At 42.1% G+C, this 23,791-nt stretch overlaps 1 protein-coding gene across 1 annotated transcript in view; it reads right to left on the bottom strand.

Moving 5' to 3' along the window:
* Positions 1–11,859: 11,859 nt before the first annotated feature.
* The window catches only part of LOC100337876 (mas-related G protein-coupled receptor member X1-like), a 29,270-nt gene continuing 17,338 nt past the window's right edge, over positions 11,860–23,791 (bottom strand). The window contains exon 2 of the mRNA XM_070060031.2: positions 11,860–12,820. Coding sequence (XP_069916132.2) covers positions 11,860–12,820 — 961 coding nt within the window. The remainder of the gene's footprint in view (positions 12,821–23,791) is intronic.

Raw genomic sequence — 23,791 nt, 5'->3', positions numbered from 1 at the left:
CATTTTCAATTAACTTTCTGCACAAAGACCAGCTCTATACTAAGTAAAGAATTCAACAATTTGCACACACACACACACACACACACACAACACAAACCATTTGAGAACTGGTTTTACAGTTAATGCTCAAAGCAACTCATTGAGTTTAGAAGTCCTGAATGGGGAGTTAGTGTACTGTGACTTTTGTTGTTAATTTAACAATTAACACTCTTATGTATGATGTCAGTGACCACCCAAGTCTCTTGAAATGTGCTGCCTTTTGAGTTCACAAACTCTGTAAGTATTTGGATGAGGCCATAAGCCATGTGGAAGTTCTCTCCTTCCTTTAGAGAAAAGTTCATCCTTCTTTGATGGCTACTTCTTTCCACTGGGGTCTCATTCCCAGAGATCATTCATGTAGAACATTTTTTGCCATAGTGTCTTGGCTTTCCATGCCTGAAATTCTCTTATGTGTTTTCAGCCAGACTAGGAAGACTTAAGGGCTGATTCTGAGGTCAGAGTATTACTTAAAACGATGTTATTCTATGAGTCTGTTGTGTAGACTGCTTCCCAGGCTGGAAATTCTCTCCTTTTTAATTATTATTATTTAATTATTATTATTATTATGGTATTATTATTACCAGGCACTTGATCATATTTATATGAAGAGATCAAGTTTTCCAAGCATCTTTTATTGAAGAGATTGTTTTTGTTCCTGGGATTGGTTTTAGAAACTTTGTCAATGATAAGTTGGTTGTAGAGGTGTGGATTGATTCTGGCATTTGTATTCTGTTCCATTGGTCTATCCATTTGTTTGTATCAGTACTCTGTTGTTTTGATTATAACTGCCATGTAGGAAATCTTGAAATCTGATATTTTGATGCCTTCAGCTTTTTCTTCATATAAGATTGATTTAGATACACTGTGTTTCCAAATGAATTTCAGTATCATTTTCTTAAAGATTTATTTATTTATTTGAAAAGCAGATTACAGAGAGAAACAGAGACAGAGAGATCTTCCATCCACTGGTTACTCCTGAGGGGTCACAATAGCCAGGGCTGAGCCAGTCTGAATCCAGGAGCCAGGAGTTTCTTCCATATCTCCTTTTTTTAAGATTTATTTATTTACTTGAAAGTCAGAGTTACACAGAGAGAGGAGAGGCAGAGAGAGAGAGCGAGAGAGAGAGAGAGAGAGGTTTTCCATCCAATGGTTCACTACCCAATTGGCCACAATGGCTGGAGCTGTGCCAATCAGAAGCCAGGAGCCAGGAGCTTCTTCTGGGTCTCCCAAATGGATGCAGGTGCCCAAGGACTTGAGCCATCTTCTACTGCTTTCCCAGGCCATAGCAGAGAGCTGGATAGAAAGTGGAGCAGCTGGGTCTCGAACTAGCACCCATATGTGATACTGACACTTCAGGCCAAGGCGTTAACCCGCTATGCCATAGCACTGGTCCCCAACATCATTTTGCATATATCTGAGAAGAATGTCCTTCATATTGTGATTGGTATTGGTATTTCATTGAATCTGTAAATTGCTTTCAGTAGTTTGGACATTTTGATGATATTGATTCTTCCATTCCATGAACATGGAATGTTTTTCCATTTTTAAATATCTTCTTCTATTTCTTTCTTTAATGTTTGTAATTCTCATTGTAGATGTCTTTGGTTAAATTTATTCCAAGCTATTTGATTCTTTTGTTTCTATTGTGAATGGAATTGATCTTAAAATTTCATTTTTAACTATGTTATTGTCCGTGTATACAACACTATAGATTTTTTGTGTGTTGATTTTATATCCTGCCACTCTACCAAGCTTTTCTGTATGTTACAATAGTCTCTTAGTGGAGTCTTTTGAATCCCCTGTATGTAAAATCATGTCATCTGAAAATAGAGATAATTTGACTTTCTCCTTTCCAATTTGCATCCCTTTGATTTCTTTTCATTTTTTTAAAGATTTATTTATTTATTTGAAAGTCAAAATTACAGAGAGAGAGGAGAGGGGGAGAAGGAGAGAGAGAAAGAGAGAGAGGGAGACTTCCATCTGCTGGTTTACTCCCCAATAGGCCACAATGGCAAGAGCTTTGTCAATCCGAAGCCAGGAGCCAGGAACTTACTCCAGGTCTCTCATTCTTTTTTGGATAGTTGTGTCAATAGTGTGTCTATTTTGTTTATTTTTTCAAAAAGCCAGCTCTTCATTTTGCAGGTCTTTTGCATTTTTTGGGTTTGGTTTGTTGTTGCTTTTCTAGATCCTTGAGATGGATTGATAGCCCCTTTATTTGGTACCTTTGCAATTTCTTGATATAGACACCGATTGCTATAAACTTCCCTCTTCACACTGCTTTTGCTGAATCCCATAGTTTTGATATGTTGTATTGTTGCCTTCATTTGTTTTCAGAAATTTTTAAATTCTCTTTTGATTTCTTCAATGAATAAATTCACCGAGGAGCATATTATTCAGTCTCCATGTGTTTGCATATGTGCTAGAGATCCTTGAGTTGTTGACTTCCAGCTTCATTCCATTGTGGTCAGAGAAGATGCATGCTATGATATCAAATTTTTTTTGAATTTGCAGAGACTTGATTTATTTCCATCCACTGGTTTACTCCCCAGTTGGCTGTAATGGCTGGAGCTGTGCTGATCTAAAGCCAGGAGCCAGGAGCTTCTTCTGGATCTCCAATGCGGTGCAGGGGCCCAAGGGCTTGAACCATCTTCCATTGCTTTCCTAGGCCTTAGCAGAGAGATGGATTGAAGTGGAGCAGCCAGGTCTCGAACTGGCACCCATATGGGATACCAGCACTGAAAGTGGCAGCTTAATCCGCTATGTCACAGTGCTGGCCCCTTAATATTTCTTTTAAATATCAAGGTGCCCTGTAATTAGGTGCATATAAGTTTATTATAGTCACATTTCCTTACTCATTACATAGGCTTTGTTTTTGTTGTTTAAAATTGTTTTAGCTATTCTGGGTCTTTTGTGCTTCCATGTGAATTTTAACATCATTTTTTTTTATCTGAGCAGAATGTTATTAGTATTTCGATTGGTATTGCAATGAATTTGTAAATTGCTTTAGGTAGTATGGATGTTTTGATGATATTAATTCTTACAACCCATGAACATGGAAGATTTCTATGTTTTTGTGTCTTCTAATTCTTTCTTTTTTAAAGATTTTTTTATTTAATTGAAAGTCAGAGTTAAATAGAGAGAAGAGGCAGAGAGAGAGAGAGAGAGAGAGATCTTCCATCTGCTGGTTCGATCCCCAGAAGGCTACAAAAGCCAGAGCTGTGCCAATCCAAAGCCAGGAGCTGGAAGCTTCTGTGATACAGGTGCAGGGGCCCAAGCACTTGGACCATCTTTCACTGCTTTCCCAGGCCATGGCAGAGAGCTGGATCGCAAGTGGAGCAGCAGGGACTTGAACTGGTGCCAAATGGGATGCTGCACTGCAGGCCGTGGCTTTACCCCCTATGCCACAGCGATGGCCTTTCTAATTCTTTTTTTTTTTTTAATGTTTTATAATTTTCACTGTGGAATTCTTTCACCTCTTTGTTTAAAATCATTCCCATCTGCTTAAATTCTTTATAGCTATTGTGAATGGGATTGATCACAAAAGTTCTTTCTTAGTTGTGGCATGGCATATGTATTCAAAGGCTACTCATTTTTGTGGTCTGATTTTATAATCTGCAACTCCATGGGACAGGAGGAGAGAGGACAGGGACACCACTGTAGCCAGCCATGTGGTGCCGTCAGCTACCAGCTGTGAGCTGCCATCCTACCGGGATAATGTTGGAGGAAATTGCTGCTCATCCTGCTGCTTGCAGTTTTGGCTGAGAGGGAATTCCAGTCACCCACTCCTTTTACTTCATCCTGGGGAGTTACCTGGGGTCTGAGCTACTGCCAAAATGGTTCTGGGAAGCTGGCCTGCGTATTTCCCACCCCCGACTCATGCAGTGCACCATACCCAGCAGTGAAGTGAAAAGTTGGGCAGTGCTCCTCTGTTCTGCTCTCACTAGTATCAGAATGAACAGCATGAAGATTTGCCATTTTTTAATGAGAAAAAAGAGGAAACTGTTGCAGCAGCATCACTGATGATATTGTATAAGGGAGAACCTTGTGAATCAATGGACTTTGAGTGTGGGCTGGAGTGCTAGCGGGGAGCAGGACGCCAACCTAAATCCATGAAGCTAGAGCACATGGCCTGCTTCCCATCTCATTGTTACCATGGGGTAACGTTTTCCACCAGTGGTCGGCTAGGTCTAATGTTGGCAAGAATTTGGAGAAACTGGGTGATTCATACATTTCTGGTGGAAAAGGAAAATGGTACAATCACTCTGGAAAACTCTTGGATTTCTTTAAACGGGCAAACCATATACTCATGATACAACTCAATCCTAAAATTTACTATAGAGAATTAAAAATTGTTCACTTAGAAATGTGTACAGAAAAGTTTATATCCATTCCTGGGAGCCAAAATGGAAACAAACTAAATGTTCTTGTACATGTGAATTGCGAAATTTGTGAAACGGAAATTTGTTCTGTAATTAAAGAAACAGAAGTAAATTATTGATGCCTGCAACTGTTTGGATTGCTTTTGCAGACAGTATGTCAAGCAAAACGTCAAATTTGACAAATTACGCAGTGTATGATTTTATTTATATATATTTTGAAATGAATCAATTACAAAAATTAAACACAGATTTGCAGGGGTTTAGGAAGGAAGTTGGGTTTTGTGTGAGTATAAAAACATTTCCCAGGAGTACATTTGTCTTAAAGAAATCCTTTTTTTATACGTGGGTGGAAATTACATGAACCCATATGTGCGACAAAAGAATCTCATTAGAGGAGATCCTCTTCTCCCCCTAAATTTAATGTGTGTACACGTGGGTGAAATCTGAATATGAACTGTAATATAGATAATTATCTTGTACCAATCTCATTTATCATTTTTCAAAAATTTCTATTTAAATATTTGAGATACACAGATAGATTGATAGATACACAGAGAGATATTAACTGATTCACTCTCCAAATACCCAAAATGAATAGGGATGGTTCCAGGTCAAAGCTGGAATCCAACATTGCAACCCAGGCCTCCCACACATGTGGCAGGAACCAACTAGTGAACCATTATCATTGCTTCTCAGGGTATCTAGTAGCAGACTGGAATCAGGAATCCTACCCACATACTCCAGTGTGGGAAGCAAGCATCTTTTTTTTTAACTTTTATTTAATGAATATAAATTTCCAAAGTACAGCTTATGGATTACAATGTCTCCCCGCCCCCAAAACTTCCCTCCCACCCACAACCCTCCCCTTTCCCGCTCCATCTCCCCTTCCATTCACATCAAGATTCATTTTCAATTCTCTTTATATACAGAAGATCAGTTTAGCATACATTAAGTAAAGATTTCAACAGTTTGCACCCACATAAAACACAAAGTGAAAAATACATTTGAGTAATAGTTATAGCATTAAATCACAATGTACAGCACACTAAGGACAAAGATCCTACATGAGGAGTAAGTGCACAGTGACTCCTGTTGTTGACTTAACAAATTGACACTCTTGTTTATGGCATCAGTAATCACCCGAGGCTCTTGTCATGAGTTTCCAAGGCTATGGAAGCCTTTTGAGTTCACTGACTCTGATCATATTTAGACAAGGTCGTAGTCAAAGTGGAAGTTCTCTCCTCCCTTCAGAGGAAGCAAGCATCTTAATCACCAGGTTAATTGCCCCTACCACTACTTGTTTATGTTTTAGTAATATGCTGCATGTATGTAACTTGTCAGCATTGCGGTAGCCTGTCGAGTATACAGGAACTCTTTGAACTGGTTTTGGAATTGCTTGCTAGCCCTTGATTAATTCAGAACAAAAGTCTGAAACACAGTTGGAAGATCATGTTTTCAGATGGAACATGTCCACAAATATTGAAGTCACTGAGAATGAGTACAAGGGTTGTGCTGGAGAGAAGTCTGTAAACCAGGCATATAGTCCTGAGGGTAACATGGTAAGCAGTACTATTAGCAGGGCATTATTGCTTTCACTGTTCTTTAAGAATGAATCAATGAAATTTTACTGATAACCAGTAAAGGCCCAAACTAGCATCTTTTCTCTCACTGGTCTGTGTGGAACTTCTAAAGTTTTTGTGTATTATTCTCTAACATGTGTAGCAGGATGTTATTAAATAGGAGTTTTGATCTAAATATCAACATTCTAGTGATATCACATTTCAAAAGAAATGCAAGATGCCAGGTGTCTATTAACTGCTTGCATAATCTTAAACAATGTCCATATCTAGCCTATAAAAAGTTTAGAGGTGAATCATTTTGTGAGGAATAAAATGCTGAATTAGTTTAAAGATGAACTCCAAAGGGATTTGGAGTCCCATGGAATCTGTATTCCTGAAATGGGCCTATTCAGCAAAAAGACTGTGACAGAAAAGAGGCGTATAATTTCCTGTTTCACTCTTTACTCCCAGTCTTTACACTGCCTGTTTATATTTGTTGTTTCCTTATGTCCTTTCTCACTCTAGGGTTGGACATACCCTGGAATGAGGGTCACAACAGCAGGATGTTGCCTATTAGGCTTGTCTGCTGAGGTGACCTGGTCAGCCCTCTCCAACTTGACAGCATGGTAGAAGTGACTCCAACTAATTTTGTAAAATTAATACCAATACTCACTACATTTTTGTTTTAAAAAAAGAGTTGTTTATTTGAAAGTCAGCATTACAGAGGGAGAGAGAGAGAGAGAGAGAGAGAGAGAGAGAGACTCTTCCATCTGCTTGTTCACACCCCAAATGGCCGCAATGACTGGAGTTGAGTCAGACAGAAGCCAGGAACCCAGAGTTTCATCCAGATCTCCTACATGGGTGCAAGGGCCCAAGCGTTTGGGTTGTTATTCACTACTTTTTCCCAGGTGCATTAGCAAGGAACTGGATTGGATGTGGAACACATGGGACTTGAACTAGTGACCATATGTGATACTGGTCCTGCTGGTTGTGGCTTAATGTACTGAGTCACGGTGATGTCTCCTACTTTCTACTTTGAGACCATGACAGATACAGCTCATTGCTCCCAGCACACCAGAGTTATGATTCTTCTTAAGAGGGATTTTTTTTTGACAGGCAGAGTTAGACAGAAGAGAGATACAGAGAGAAAGGTCTTCCTTTTCCGTTGGTTCACCCACCAAATGGCTGCTATGGCCAGCGTGCTGCGGCTGGTGCGCTGTGCCTATCCAAAGCCAGGAGCCAGGTGCTTCCTCCTGGTCTCCCATGTGGCTACAGGGCGCAAGCTCTTGGGCCATCCTCCACTGCCCTCCCGGGCCACAGCAGAGAGCTGGACTGGAAGAGGAGCAACTGGGACAGAATCTGGCGCCCCAACTGGGACTAGAACCTGGGGTGCCGGCACTGCAGGCAGAGGATCAGCCAAGTGAGCGGCAGCGCCGGCCAAGAGGGATTTTCAATCACTGCTAATTATTGGGGTAGCAAAAGATCAACACTGATTTATAGACTAATCACCCTTCCTTGACTGCTTCTATGCTTTGATTAACAATAAAACTAGGACTTGGCTCTCCTCTCTTTTCTATCTATTGAGAGCCTATTTATCTTTCCTTGACTACCTCAGAATGGTAGCATGGCTAGATAAATCCACATGGGGTACTAGCTTGGTAAATTGTGGAGTCAGTGGTTCAAATCCCAAATAGTTCAGTAAACCTTTCCTGATCTACTCACTACCACACAGACTTTTCTTAATGATATTTCCTCTCTCTCTGCTTCCCACCTCTCTGTTTGCAAATTGGAAGGATCCAGATCAATTGCACTAACAGAGTAGATGAGTATAAGCAGATGTCTTCTTCCAGTGTATACTCAGTTTCTGATGCACAAGAGCCAAATTTCACATTTATTTATAACCATAATTTTTTTTAACTGGGCTGAAAGCCATACTTTATTTTATTTAATTTTTTTAAACTTTTATTTAATTAATATAAATTTCCAAAGTACAGCTTATGGATTACAATGGCTTCCCCCCATAATGTCCCTCCCACCCGCACCCCTCCCCTTTCCCATTCCCTCTCCCCTTCCATTCACATGAGGATTCATTTTCAATTCTCTTTATATACAGAAGATCAGTTTAGCATACATTAAGGAAAGATTTCAACAGTTTGCTCCCACACAGAAACATAAAGTGAAAAATAATAGATGATTTTTTAAATGATGATGAAATCAGATCAGACCTATTGTCATGTTTAATCCCAGTGAGAGTCAAGTTGGGAATTGATAATTTCTTCTTCTTTTTTTTTTTTAACAGAAGATCAGTTTAGTATACATTAAGTAAAGATTTCAACAGTTTGCACCCCCATAGAAACACAAAGTGAAATATACTGTTTGAGTACTTGTTATAGCATTAAGCCTCAATGTACAGCACATTAAGGACAGAGATCCTACATGAGGAGTAAGTGCACAGTGACTCAAGGTGGCATGTACCAATGCCATCTCACTAGTCCAAGTGATCAATTTCAGTTCACAATTGATCATAATGAAAGGACTAAGAGTCAAAGGGAGCACATAAACAAGTCTAGTACCTGCTAATGCTAACCGATAGAATAAATAAAGGGGAGAGTGATTCAACATGGGAAGCGAGATACTCAGCAGACTCATAGAATGGCAGATGTCCTAAACAGCACTCTGGCCTCAGAATCAGCCCTAAAGGCATTCCGATCTGGCTGAAAAGCCCATGAAAGTATTTCAGGCATGGAAAGCCAAGACACTCTGGCAAAAACAAAAACAAAAACAAAAACAAAAACAAAAACAAAACAAACAAAAAAACACCTAAATGTCAGATCTCTGTGAGTGAGATCCCAGTGGAAAGAACAGGTCTTCAAAGAAGGAGGTACCTTTCTCTGAAGGGAAGAGAGAACTTCCACTTTGACTATGACCTTGTCTAAACAAGATAAGAGTTGGAGAACTCAAGGGGCTTCCATAGCCTTGGAAACTCATGACTGGTGCATAGGGAGATTACTGATGCCATAAACAGGAGTGTCAATTTGTAAAGTCAACAACAGGAGTCACTGTGCACTTACTCCTCATGTAGGATCTCTATAACCATAATTTTTTAGAAAGCTTTTATTTAATAAATATAAATTTCATAGGTACAGCTTTTGGATTATAGCTGTTCTTCCTCCCCATACCCGCTGTGCCAACCCCATCCCGTGTAACCTTCTACTCCCTCTTTCATCTCATTCTTCATTAAGATTCATTTTTGGCCAGCGCCATGGCTCAATAGGCTAATCCTCCACCTAGCGGCACCGGCACACCAGGTTCTAGTCCCAGTCGGGGTGCCAGATTCTGTCCCGGTTGCCCCTCTTCCAGGCCAGCTCTCTGCTGTGGCCAGGGAAGGCAGAGGAGGATGGCCCAAGTGCTTGGGCCCTGCACCCCACAGGTGACCAGGAGAAGCACCTGGTTCCTGCCTTCGGATCAGTGCGGTGTGCCGGCCACAGCCCACCAGCCGTGGTGGCCATTGGAGGGTGAACCAACGGCAAAAGGAAGACCTTTCTCTCTGTCTCTCTCTCTCACTATCCACTCTGCCTGTCAAAAAAAAGATTCATTTTTAATTTTCTTTATATACAGAAGATCAACTCTATACTAAGTTAAGATTTCAATAGTTTGCACCCACACAGACACACAAAGTATAATGTACTGTTTTGTCGCTCCCCCTCTTCATGGAGGAACGACACTAAGCCCTGCCTAGGCTTCATATCCGAGTCACGGCACCATTATGTCGCTCCCCGTCTTCGTGGAGGAACGACACAGGACCCTGCGCTGTTCTTTCGTCTGCTCGGCCCTCCCCGGGTTTGCTGCTGGTTCTTCCCGGGTTGGCTGCTGGTCCTTCCTGGGTTGGCTACCATCCCTTCCACCTCCGTGGAAGGGCGGTTCCCCCTGCCACATTCCCCACTTCCGTGGGGGAGCGGCACACCGCCGGCCGGCTCTCTCGGGGGCTGCACAGATGTTCCTCTTAGATGTTCTTGGTGCATGTTGTCTCTCTCCTCCTTTATAGTACTCTTCCGCCAATCCCAACTCTGCTACCCACACGCCAAGTACGCTGCTCTCCTCCAATCAGGAGCAGGTCCTACAGTTTATTGGTGGAACTGGAGGCAGCTGTGTAGAAGCTGTTTCTCCCTTCTCAGCGCCATATTGTGGGAGAGCAGATGCATAGAATAAGTCTTAATTCCAGTAACTTAGTCTAGTCCGAGTTGCTCCCAGTTGCTCCCCACACTGTTTGAAGACTAGTTTTACCGTTAATTCTCATAATACAACTCATTAACAACAGAGGTCCTACATGGGGAGCAATTGCACAGTGACTCCTGTTGTTGATGAAACAATTGACACTCTTATTTATGATGTCAGTGATCACCTGAGGCTCTTATCAGGAGCTGCCAATGCTATGGAAGCCTCTTGAGTCCACAAACTCCAAAATCAGTTAGACAGGGCCATAGTCAAGTGGAAGTTCTCTCCTCCCTTCAGAGAATGGTACCTCCTTCTTTGATGGCCCCTCCTTTCTACTGGGATCTCAATCACAGAGATCCTTCATGTAGATCATTTTTTGCCAAAGTGTCTTGGCTTTCCATGCCTGAGAAACTCTCATAGGCTTTTTAGCAAGACCCGAATGCCTTAAGGGCTGATTCTGAGGCCTGTTTAGGGCTTTTGTCCTTCTATTTGTCTACTGTGTGGCCTGCTTCCAATGTTGTATCATTCTTTCCTTTTTAACTCTATTATTACTAGCAGACACTTGTTCTTGCTTATATGATTGCTTTGACACTTATTCCTATCTTTATGATCACTTAAGCACTTAAACAGATCCCTTTAACTAGTAAGATGATATTGGTACCTGCCAACTTATAGGGATTTGGAGTTTCATGGAAAGTTTTTGGCTTTACCCGTAGGGGTAAGTTCGAGGGACCATTTCCTGAACTGTACATCTCCTCCCTCTCTTATTCCCATTTTTATTTTTAACAGGGGTCAAGTTTCAATTGGATATAAATAACTATGAATAATTTTGTGTGCCAGCATTGTTGTACTAAAATCTTGGCACCTGATCCATAGAATATCTTCCTAAGGAAAGAGCATCAAATCAACCTCTCTGAATCCCAGGAAGCTGTCAAATAGGTGAGAAGAGTATGTGCTCATCATCATTATAGTCATAGTGTAGGAGACATGACCTTCTGTGGTCACCTGACTCACAACATTGTTCCTTCAGCCCATGTCTATGGGAGAGTGTACTGTGCCATCAAGCCATGGATAAATGCCTCTAGATGACTTTTCATAACCCCAGTTTCCTGGAGTGTTTCTATGCAGGTAGAGACTGTCTAAGGACAGTTCCCTTCCAAAAACTTAAACAAGTCAGGAATTAGAGCTAGCAGAACTTAGCAATTCAGAACCAAGTATTGTACCAGCCAGTTCCCCCATTGTGTATCTGGACACGATCCTCAGTGAAACATTGCCTGACTAATGAATAAGCAGTATTCTTTTTCTACAGCTTCATGTAGAAAATAGTTGTGAACAAAGGTTTATGGTTTTTGAAGACATTCTTTCCATTGCAATGGAACTGCAAAGAGCATCATTTGACAAGAAATATTCAGAGTAAGATGAGAAATATGTTGACCATATCAAGAATGATGGAGATTTTTATTTTAGTGTTCTTTCTCTAACACGAACAAGAAAAGTCAGGTTAAGTAAGCCTCCTGGAAGATGGTGAGGAGTCACTGACTTGATTCAGAACCCTGAAGCTGAGAGCAGAGCTGTACCTGTGACGTGCAGCAGGGTGGTGTCACCTCTCCAAGCCACATCTGACTGACCACAGCTGAGGCTGTTCGTCAGCAGCCCAGGCTACCACCTCATTCCCGGTCCTCAGGACTGCCCTGCAGAGCCCTCTGGAGAACCTCTGTGAGGGGCTGCCTCTGGCGCTGCCGAAAGGAGCCCACGAAGAAGTAAATGATGGGGTTGGCGCAGCTGTTAACACTGGAGAGAAGAGTCATAACCAGGTACGTACGGTTGAAGGATTTATAATTAAAACTCTCAATCCAGGTTACCAGGAAGAAGAAGAAGCCGTAGGGCAGGCCGCAGAGCAGGAAGACCAGCACTGTGAGCAGGACGGTCACATACAGCCTGGTCAGTGGCACCCGGTGGGAGCCACAGAGGATCTTGAGCAGCAGAGCCAGGCTGGACCCCAAGAGAACCACAAGTAAGAAAATCAGCCAGGAGGCCATGGTGAAATCAATTTTCATACACTTAAAATAGTCAGAAGAGTTACCCCAGTATAAACAGTATTTCCCATTCAACATGCTCAGTACCAGACTCAGGGCCCAGAGCAGAGTGCACATGACAGCTGACAGGTGTCTGGGGCGGTGGCAGCGGTACCAGATGGGCCACAGGACAGACAGGCAGCGCTCGGTGCTGATGGCACTGAGCATGCTCAGGCCCTCGATGTAGGGGAAGAATGTCATGAATAATAGTAAATTTGTTATATAGAAGGAGAAGGTGGAAAGATGGAAATAATGGATGGCAAAAATCAGGAAATCTATGAGGATGCAGCTGAGCAGGAGGAAGTCGGCCCCGGCAAGGTTGAAGACGTAGACAGTGAAGGCGTTTCTGCGCACGCGGAAGCCCAGGAGCCAGAGCACAGCCGCGTTTCCTGCCAGCCCAACAATGGCAATGGTGATGATCAGTGCGCTTAGGATCACCCGCTCTGCATAAAAAGCTCCATCATCATATGGACTTGCTCTTGCGATTGGTGCGAGTGTTGTCCCCCATGCTGGGATAGCTGGATTCAGGCTTGGAATGCCTCCACTGGTGTCCCTGGGAACAGAAACAAAGAGTTGAACTTTGCTGCCATATCGCTGATCCTCAGATCTGTGTCGTTATGTGAGAATTCCTTTCCTGTGTTTCAGAGGGTGGAAATGGAAGCTTGCAGAGAAAAATAACTTATCAAGAGTTGGGGACTACTTGAACATGGAGTCACAACATGTTCCTGCTGACTCCACGTACTGGAGTCTTTCTTTTGCAGTTCATTTCATCTAAATGACATGGAAATGTTCTATGGTTCAAACAACCTCATTCAATGTGATAGTGCAATGGACCCATGTATTACCCTGCCCTGGGCCAGAAACTCACTTTAAGTTTCAGGAATTTCAAAGACATGGAGGTGATTAATACACCCCCCCCATGACTAAGAGTGGTCCATGCAATGAGGATAAAGTAGACCTAGCTGTAGGGCCGTGAGAAGAGGCGACCTCTTGTTAGCACAGGTGTGAGGACGGCAGGGCCTTGTGGACTAGACGGTCAGCACTGAAGCCAGGAGCACTTCTTAGCTCCTTGGTTTGTAGCTTCGTGTGCTACAAGTTTTCTCAATACATATTCAATGAGTGAAGGCATACAGAGGAGCACTACACTGAATCACAGTGTAGGGGAAAGATCTGAGCCTGAGATGAACTGCTAACAGAAAGGAAGTGGAGGCAGAGGGTGACTGCCAGGTGTGAGTGCCCCTGAAAAGAGTTAGTGAAAGGTGGGGCAATCATGGAAGGCTGCTAAGTGGTGTGCTGTGTGTAGTGTCTCCTATGAACCAACTGCATTTTCTCTCCCAAGATATCTTTAATAGAGTTTCCTTTGCTGATGGAAGCATTTCTGTGAGGGGTGACTGTGATTGGAGGTAGAAAAAGGTAGCACTTAGAATTGAGAGAGAGATGTTCATGCAAATGTCCTTGTAGAAAGAGCATAGCTTGCATCTGCATGATTAAGAGCAACTGATTGAGAGATTATCAGGTTTGCTCAAGTTTAATTCAAGTTTGCTTCTGTAAGGTGAAAAATCAGTATTTTTCCCATTTTGTAAAGAAAGGAGTTGGAGCATAAAAATGATGATTTATTTGCCTCTAATATCTGACACTGTGGATATGAATGCAGCAGAGGTGTCTCAAGGTTCACCCTCTGATCCCCCAGCTGTGTCTTACAATTAAGCATGAGTGATTGGAAAGCAGGGGAGATATCTCCAAGTTAAGTTCAAGAAGGCAGTTAAAATGTGGATGCAAATGAAATCTAGCCAAAGCAAACTTTAGAAAAAAGAGGCAGTGAAAGCAATCAAATTGGAGCAATAGAGGTTGGCAAAGTCTAAACAGGTGCAGAAAGCAGAACACAGGATCCTTCTCCTCTTTCACAAAGGCAGCTGTGACTTTGCGGTTCTGAGGGATTCCCCTGGGCAGGAGGCACTTAAGTTGGAAGAGAAAACATCCTCCTTGGAAGGTCTGAGCAGCAACCAGGAGTAAATGCATCCATCACGGGCTCTCTTAGAGACACAAATGCCCAGCTTAGGTTGGCCCCAAAAGGAAGAGGGAGGAACCCAGACCTCTTCTGTCCCCATTCAGAGCACCTCTCTGTTTAGGGTGTCCTCCTCATCACACCTGAGGCCCTGTAAAGGACTAAGGCTTACCTGCTTTGTTCATCTTGTATCCCACTATTCTCATGGGTTCCCTAAAGGATTTTCATGTCTGATCCTCACTTTACACAGGAAGAATCTGAGGCTTAAATGACAAGAAGTTTCCTGAGATCACATCATCCAGAGCAAGCATAATACCAGCTCCAGGTCTCCTGCAGTCCTGTCTGAGTGCTCCACTGCTCCTGCCCCCCCATCATTTTCAGCCTATGAGGAGCTTGCACAAAAATCTTCATATGAACACAGAGTTTAAGAAACCACCTGGGGCTGCAGAGACTGCTGGTTTATTTCTAAGACCATTCTTCTCCTGTGTCTGTCTTTCCATGCCTCAGACCTAGAGCTAATAAACTTACTAAAATCATTGTTGGCCGGCGCCGCGGCTCAATAGGCTAATCCTCCGCCTAGCAGCGCCGGCACACCGGGTTCTAGTCCTGGTCGGGGCGCCGGATTCTGTCCCGGTTGCCCCTCTTCCAGGCCAGCTCTCTGCTGTGGCCCGGGAGTGCAGTGGAGGATGGCCCAGGTGCTTGGGCCGTGCACCCCATGGGAGACCAGGAAAAGCACCTGGCTCCTGGCTCCTGCCATCGGATCAGCGCGGTGCGCCGGCCGCAGCGCGCCGGCCGCGGCGGCCATTGGAGTGTGAACCAACGGCAAAGGAAGACCTTTCTCTCTGTCTCTCTCTCTCACTGTCCACTCTGCCTGTCAAAAAAAAAATAAAAAAAAATAAAAATAAATCATTGTTATGGGGCTGATGTTGTTGCATAATGAATAAAGTGTCGCCTATGTCGCCGGCATCACATACAGGTGCCAGTTTGAGGCTCAGCTGCTCGGCTTCTGACCAACTTCCTGCTAATGGCCTGGGAAAAGCAACAGAAGGTGGTACAAATGCTTGAGTCCCTGCTATCCATGTAGGAGACTCAGATGAACTCCTGGCTCCTGGCTGTGTCCTGGCCCAGCGAGGCCACTGGAGCCATCTGGAAAGTGAACCAGCAGATGATAGATCTGTTTCTCCCTCTCTCTCTCTCTTTCTCTCTCTCTCTTTCACTGTTTCTCTCTCTCTCTCTATTGCTTTGATTTGAAATAAATAAATCTTTTTAAAAAACAGTCATTATTATTATGGGTCTGCATTCAGACAGCCGAACTTACATTGCAAATGATAAGCAATATGGTTTCCCTTTTATGTTTCTTCCCATTTTTGATGCATTTTTTTCACCAATTGGCTGATGGTTAAGTAAAAGTGACAATGAAAAAAATGTACAAACCGGAAAAACAACCCTGATGTAGGTAAGAGGAGAAATGATTCCATATCATTCAGACAAGGATAGACCAAGGACCCGAAGGATATAAGATGTTAGATTTTGTCTCATTGCCATGAACATTTTCCTTCATCCTTCTCTGCCCTCATGGGGAGGCTTCCCTGTCTCTTAAGTCTAGGGATGAAAATCATGCTTCCTATTCTTAGATTTAGTATGCGTGACTGAAGTTTGTCACTGCAGCTTAACCTAGCCCCTCTTTGTAAATGGTCACCATTTGACAGGCTCTCAGTTATCCCAGTTTGGATAATGTGTTACTACCCCCTGGAACCTTGCCAGATGTATAAAGTAGAATAACAGTGAAAATCAAGTACAACAATGAAGCCTGGGTGACAAGTGCTCAACTCTGATTCAATGTTTGCATGTTACCTTCTTATGAAATACATGGGAGAGGCAGCCGTCTCTCCAATTTAGCAGGTGTGAATGGTTGGAATTAAGGGAGAATGTGGAGAGATGGATCAGAAGGGAGAAAGTTTTCCATGACTCCCTTTGGAATTCTCACATTTGTGGCTGCTGTATTCCAGCTTTCAGTTAGAAGATGCTGTCATTTGCCTCATGGAACATCCATGACCCCTGACTTCGGTGCTTACAAGTAGAAACCTAGACTATGACATTTTAGCAAAAACTGTAACTGGAAATCAGACATTTCTTGTTAAGTATGCTTACCTTTCTTCCATCCTTCTCTCTGCAGGTGAAGAGCTCTTTTGATGATGCCAGGACGCTTGTTTGTCCTTTAAATCATGAGGAGCTGGCCTGAAGGCTGGTAACCCAGTGAGGCTTATAAGGATTCTAGAGAGCTTCTTGATTCCCTGTACAGGGACTGAGAGCAAATCAGAGACCAGATCCCTTTGCATCACAACCTTCACCAAGATGTTTCTCAGCATCTGCCCCATTAACTCTCAAGTAAGGGCCTCTCTGTTTCCCTCCTCTCTTTCCTGTCCTATCCCATCCCATTTGGCCCTCCTTACTGAGCATGATTGATGTTCTATGGCTTAATTGCCAACTATATGCCCAAGCAGCAATTCCAAGCAATGTGATCATTGCTTGCATTTTGGGGCTTAGTCACTAAGTAATAAGACATTCAAGGCTTGCCATGACTTGACTCCTTTGGGCTTTTTTTGGTTTGCAATCTTCATTACATTGTGGTAATGTTTTTGTGTGTATACTCTCATTGCGAATGACAGAGAATATATCCAGGTTGAAATTCTCCCTGAATCCCTCTCTCCAGAAACCACCACTTGTCATATTGCATTCTCATTTCATTTACTATCTGAATAGAAATGTTAAGAGTTTATCACATATAACATCAGCTGCTTCTTCCTCCCCTTACTTCATAAACTTGGACTTATTTATGCAAATATGAAAACATTGTCTCATCCCCTATGACTTCCCTTCATGTACCTCATGCCACATTGATATTTAGCTAGTTGTAATTTTATTTATTTATTTTATTTATTTTTTTTTGACAGGCAGAGTGGACAGTGTGAGAGAGGTCTTCCTTTTGCCATTGGTTCACCCTCCAATGGCCGCCGCGGCCAGCGCGCTGCGGCAGGCGCACCACGTTGATCCGATGGCAGGAGCCAGGTACTTATCCTGGTCTCCCATGGGGTGCAGGGCCCAAGGACTTGGGCCATCTTCCACTGCATTCTCTGGCCACAGCAGAGAGCTGGCCTGGAAGAGGTTGCAAGCGGGACAGAATCCGGTGCCCCGACCGGGACTAGAACTCGGTGTGCCGGCGCCGCAAGGCGGAGGATTAGCCTACTGAGGAGCTGTGGCACCGGCCGCTAGTTGTAATTTTTAAAAATGAGATTTGAAGGGGCCCGGAGGGAGCAGGGCTCACTCCAGCTACCTGAAGGCCAAAAAGGGGCAGTCTACCTCCCGCCATAAAAAAACAATGTTCAAGAGAGAGGGGCCCAACTCAGTCTGGCCCCCGTTGACAACCCCCATGCCCTCCTCCCCTGGCATTTTGGGACTCAGGTGCTTTAGCCCCATTTGGTAGAGGTGTGCCTCAGAACTCCCAGGAATTCTTCCACTTGCCTTGGCCTGCACTGGTGGAGGTGGTGGGAGCTAGGACGGGCCAACCTTAGCTTTTAAAATTTTGACTGTGAGGAATGTTTGGGGGAAAACAAAAGGAAAAAAATGCTCTGAGAAGCAGTCCTAGCTGGGTGGGAAGCCCAGCCCTCCCACTGTGCTGAGCAGGGACACAGCCATGACTTCATGAAATGCCGATCATGCCTACCTCACGGGGTCTGCTGTGAGGATTAATGAAATGCTGTGCGACTGGCCTGGAAAGCACCCTTTATTATAGGGTGGCTGGGACATGGCCCCCTCGTGGGTGCTGGTTCCCTGCCCTCCTGCTGGCTGGGTTGACAGCTTCACGGTTGGGCAGCTGGTCTGTGCTGGTGCAGCCAAATCCTGCCCAGCCTTTTAGTGATAATGGCCCCATCTCATGCCTGGAGGATTCCATCATGTACCGTCTGTGTCTACTAAGACCTGTTCCACTTTCCCCCCAGTGCTCAGGGTCAATTTCTTTTGCACCTTGCATTTATCACCCCCAGTCCTCTTCCCTTTTTATATCCCCTTTTTATATCGGTTTCTTATTTTACAATAAAACTTGACTACCAAAAAAAAAAAAAAGAGAGAGAGAGAGAGATTTGAATTTTAAGGTATTTTAAATGTTCGGTGATGTTCTGCAATGAATTTATTTTGAAAATATTTATTTCATAAGGACCCTTTGTGGTGTAAATTATTTCCATACAACATTCCCATGTTAAAATCCAAATCCCAAATATCTGAACATTTGACTGCATTGGAAAAGGAATCGCTTTAAAATTTTTTTTTCATATAAAGAGAGCAGATTTCATGTCTTCCCTTAATCTCCTGTTTTCCTTCCTTTCTTTTATTTTCTTTAATTTTTGCAATAACATACTTTCCATTTACTTAATAATAACAGGAGTTGGAGTCTTTTTTTCCTTTTTTTATCTTTTATTTAATGAATATAAATTTCCAAAGTATGACTCATGTGTTACAATGGCTTCCCCCCCCATACCGTCCCTCCCACCCACAACCCTCCCCCTTCCCACTCCCTCTCCCCTTCCATTCACATCAAGATTCATTTTCGATTATCTTAATATACAGAAGATCAGCTTAGTATACCTTAAGTAAGTATTTCAACAGTTTGCTCCCACACAGAAACATAAAGTGAAAAATAATAGATGATTTTTTAAATGATGATGAAATCAGATCAGACCTATTGTCATGTTTAATCCCAGTGAGAGTCAAGTTGGGAATTGATAATTTCTTTCTTTTTTTTTTTTTTTTTTACAGAAGATCAGTTTAGTGTACATTAAGTAAAGATTTCAGTCATTTGCACCCCCATAGAAACACAAAGTGAAATATACTGTTTGAGTACTCGTTATAGCATTAAGCCTCAGTGTACAGCACGTTAAGGACAGAGATCCTACATGAGGAGTAAGTGCACAGTGACTCCTGTTGTTGACTTTACCAATTGACACTCCTGTTTATGGCATCAGTAATCTCCCCATGCACCAGTTATGAGTTTCCAAGGCTATGGAAGCCCCTTGAGTTCTCCGACTCTTATCTTGTTCAGACACGGTCATAGTCAAAGTGGAGGTTCTCTCCTCCCTTCAGAGAAAGGCACCTCCCTCTTTGAAGACCCGTTCCTTCCACTGGGATCTCACTCACAGAGATCTTTTTGCCAGAGTGTCTTGGCTTTCCATGCCTGAAATACTCTCATGGGCTTTTCAGCCAGATCTGAGTGCCTTTAGGGCTGATTCTGAGGCCAGAGTGCTATTTAGGACATCCGCCATTCTATGAGTCTGCTGAGTATCTCACTTCCCATGTTGGATCACTCTCCCCTTTATTTATTCTATCGGTTGGTGTTAGCAGATACTAGACTTGTTTATGTGCTCCCTTTGACTCTTAGAGGAGTTGGAGTCTTTAAAGAGGTAATTGCACTAAAATGACACTGTTAGGGTGGGTTTAATCCAATGTGGACTTGTATCTGTACAAAAATTAGATTAAAATACAGACACAAGTGCACAGGCCCCAGGTCTCATCTCCAAGCAAGAAGAGAGACCTCACAGGCATCCACAATAGATGCCATAATACATTTCTTAGAGTGGCTAAAATCATAGTTCAGTTATTGGCAGAGGTTTAGAGAAACTGAATCTTCTAATGCTGATTAGAAAGCAAATTGCTTCAACTACTTTGGAAATTCTTTTGTATTTTCTAGAAAAGTTCAATATCTATTTAATCATGTCACCTGAGCAATTCACCCCTGGCATAAATCCCAAGTGGCAGAAAATGATTTTCATCTAAACATATGTACACATAGTTTCATAATACCTTTATTTATAATGGCCATGCTGGAAACCAACCAAATGTACTTTATTGTGATTAGTGAAACAAAGCTTAATACTTCCATATAATGGAACACTACTCTTCAATTAAAACAACCAACAAAAAACTGCTCATGCATGCTACAACTTGGATGGATCTTGAGGGCAAGATGCTGAGTGAAAAATTTTAAACCATCTGTGATTCCACTTTTATAACATTTTTAGAAATGAAAATTCTATAGAGATGCATGACATAACAGTTTTTTTTTTAGGTTTTGGAAATTGGGATGGGGTGAGTGTAAGTTTAAAGGAGTACCCAATGATATTTTATAATGGAGAAATATTTTAATATGAAGGAATTATGGGACTCTACATATGTGATACAATGTAGTAGAATTATAACAGATATGTATCATCTTGTAACAATGGCTGAGTGGAAAAGTGATAAAATCTAATTGATGTAAGTAGTGTAGGTAATTTGCTTAAGAAAGTCAGTTTCCTACACAGGAAATCCTGAACAACTAAATTAGTCTTATAAAGCAAAAACAAAGCCAGAAGCATCACAATACCAGATTTCATGACATACTACAGGGCAGTTATAATCAAACTAGCATGTTGCTGGTACAAAAACAGATGGATAGACCAATGGAACTGAATAGAAATACCAGAAGTCAATCCACACATTTACAACCAACTTATCTTTGACAAAGGAGCTAAAATCAATACCTGGACTAAGGAAAAACTGTTCAAAAAATGGTGCTAGGGAAACTGGATCTCCACATGCAGAAATATGCAGCAAGACCCCTACCTTACGCCTTACACAAAAATCCATTACAAATGGATTAAAGACCTAAATATACAACTGGATATCATCACAATATTAGAGAAAATTGGGGAAACCCTGAAAGACCTTGGCATAGGCAAAGACTTCTTAAAAAAACACCAGGGGAAAGCTCCAAGATGGCGGAATAGGAAGGGAGCACACTGATAGTCCGGGGAGAGACAGTTTAATAAAAGTGGAGATACTGCTGGTTCAAGGAAGCGTAGGGGAAGAAACAGCAGAAGAAACTCTTCAGGAACGAGTAATTCACAGTGGACCTGCGTGAAGAGCGTGGGAGCCCACAGTTCAGGACACCAGTGGCAGACTCAGCACACCAATGCTGGAATGCGAGCTGTGCGGAATTACTTCCCTTATGAATCAAAAAAAGAAAGAAGGAAAGAGAGAGATATTTACCACTCCTAATCTGGGAGTGTCACCTTTGGCACACTCTTAACTCTAAGGAACCAAACAGAGCTCTCAGGCCACACCCATCTCCAGCCTCTAAGGCTCCATCAAAAGCAGACAGTCCACTTAATCTAGAGTCATAGTATAACAAGAAAAAGCACCGCAGTGAAGAAACCAAAGAATATCTCAATATGCCAAACAACAAATGCAACAACTGAGGTAACAAGAACAAGGAAGACACTATGACGCCCCCAAATGAAAAAGACACCCCAATTCAAGATTATGAAGATGATGAGATAGAAGAAATGCAAGAAGCAGATCTCAAAAAATTGATAAGAACATTAAGAAGTCCTCAAAAACAAATTCTTGAACTACAGAAATCCTTAATGGACAAGATAGAAAATCTCTCTCATGAAAATGAAATCTTAAGGAGGAATCAAAATTACATGAAACAACTAGTGCAACAGGAAACTGTGATAGTGATGAGAAATCATAATGAAGTGAAGAATTCAATAGATCAAATGAAAAACACATTAGAGAGCCTTACAAACAGAATGGGTGAAGCAGAAGAGAGAATATCGGACTTAGAAGACAGAGAACAGGAAAGGATACAGTCAGACCAAAGAAAAGAAGAGGAAATTAGAAATCTAAAACATATTGTCAGGAATCTACAGGATACTATTAAAAAACCCAACATTCGGGTTCTAGGAGTTCCTGAAGGCATGGAGAGGGAGAAAGGATTAGAAGGCCTTTTTAGTGAGATATTAGCAGAAAATTTCCCAGGTTTGGAGAAGGACAGAGACATCCTAGAACAGGAAGCTCATAGAACCCCTAATAAACACAACCAAAAGAGATCCTCACCACGACACGTTGTAATTAAAGTCTCCACAGTGAAACATAAAGAAAAGATCCTAAAATGTGCAAGAGAGAAACGTCAGATTACTCTCAGAGGATCTCCAATCAGACTCACAGCTGACTTCTCATCAGAAACGCTACAAGCTAGAAGGGAATGGCGAGATATAGCCCAGGTACTAAGAGAGAAAAACTGCCAGCCCAGAATATTATATCCTGCTAAGCTCTCATTTGTGAATGAAGGTGAAATAAAGACTTTTCATTGCAAACAGAAATTGAAAGAATTTGTCGCCACTCGTCCAGCCCTGCAAAAGATGCTTAAAGATGTGTTGCACACAGAAACATAGAAACACGGTCATCAATATGAAAGAAGGTAAAGGAAGGAAACCTCACAGCGAAAAATCACAGGGAATTCAAAGCATATATTAGAACTTATCTTTGGCAAATGGCAGGGCAAAGTTACCACTTATCAATAGTCACATTGAACATTAATGGCCTGAACTGTCCAGTTAAAAGACACCGATTGGAAAAAAAAAAGACACCGATTGGCAGACTGGCTTAAGGAACAAAACCCATCTATTTGCTGCTTACAAGAAACACATCTTTCCAACAAAGATGCAAACAGACTGAAAGTGAAAGGCTGGAAAAAGATATACCATGCCAACAGAAATGAAAAAAGAGCGGGCGTAGCCATCTTAATATCGGACAGCATAAACTTTACCACAAAAACTGTTAAGAGAGACAAAGAGGGGCACTATATAATGATTAAGGGATCAATTCAACAGGAAGATATAACAATTATCAATGTATATGCACCTATCTACAGGGCACCGGTTTATCTAAAAGATTTGTTAAGGGACTTAAAGGGAGACTTAGACCCCAATACAATAGTACTGGGGACTTCAATACTCCACTCAGAAATAGACAGATCAACAGGACAGAAGATCAACAAGGAAACAGCAGATTTAATTGACACTATAGCCCAAATGGATCTAACAGGTATCTAAAGAACTTTTCATCCTACACAGAAAGCATTTATATTCTTCCCAGCAGTACATGGAAGCTTCTCTAGGATTGACCACATACTAGTCCATAAAGCAAGTCTCAGCAAATTCAAAAGAATGAGAATCATACCATGCAGCTTCTCAGACCATAAAGGAATGAAGTTGGAAATTAGCAACTCAGGAATCCCTAGAGCATACGCAAACACATGGAGATTGAACAACATGCACCTGAATGAAAAATGGGTAATAGAAGAAATTAAAAGAGAAATCAAAAATTTTCTGGAAGTAAATGAGGATAGCAGCACAACATACCAAAACTTATGGGACGCAGCAACAGCAGTGGTTAGAGGAAAGTTTATATCAATAGGCGCCTACATGAAGAAATTGGAAAGGCACCAAATAGATGAGCTTTCACTGCATCTCAAGGATCTAGAAAATCTGCAGCAAACAGACCCAAATCTAGTAGGAGAAGAGAAATAATTAAAATCAGAGAAGAAATCAACAGGATTGAATCCAAAAAAAATAACAAAAAATCAGCCAAACGAGGAGCTGGTTTTTTGAAAAAATAAACAAAATTGACACCCCATTGGCC

This window comes from Oryctolagus cuniculus, chromosome 1, assembly GCF_051225735.1.
Source record: "Oryctolagus cuniculus isolate XC-2025 breed Fujian yellow rabbit chromosome 1, ASM5122573v1, whole genome shotgun sequence".
Classification (NCBI taxonomy): Eukaryota; Metazoa; Chordata; class Mammalia; order Lagomorpha; family Leporidae; genus Oryctolagus; species Oryctolagus cuniculus.
The sequence above is the reverse complement of the archived record's forward strand: the minus strand, read 5'-3'. Positions and strand labels throughout refer to the sequence as shown.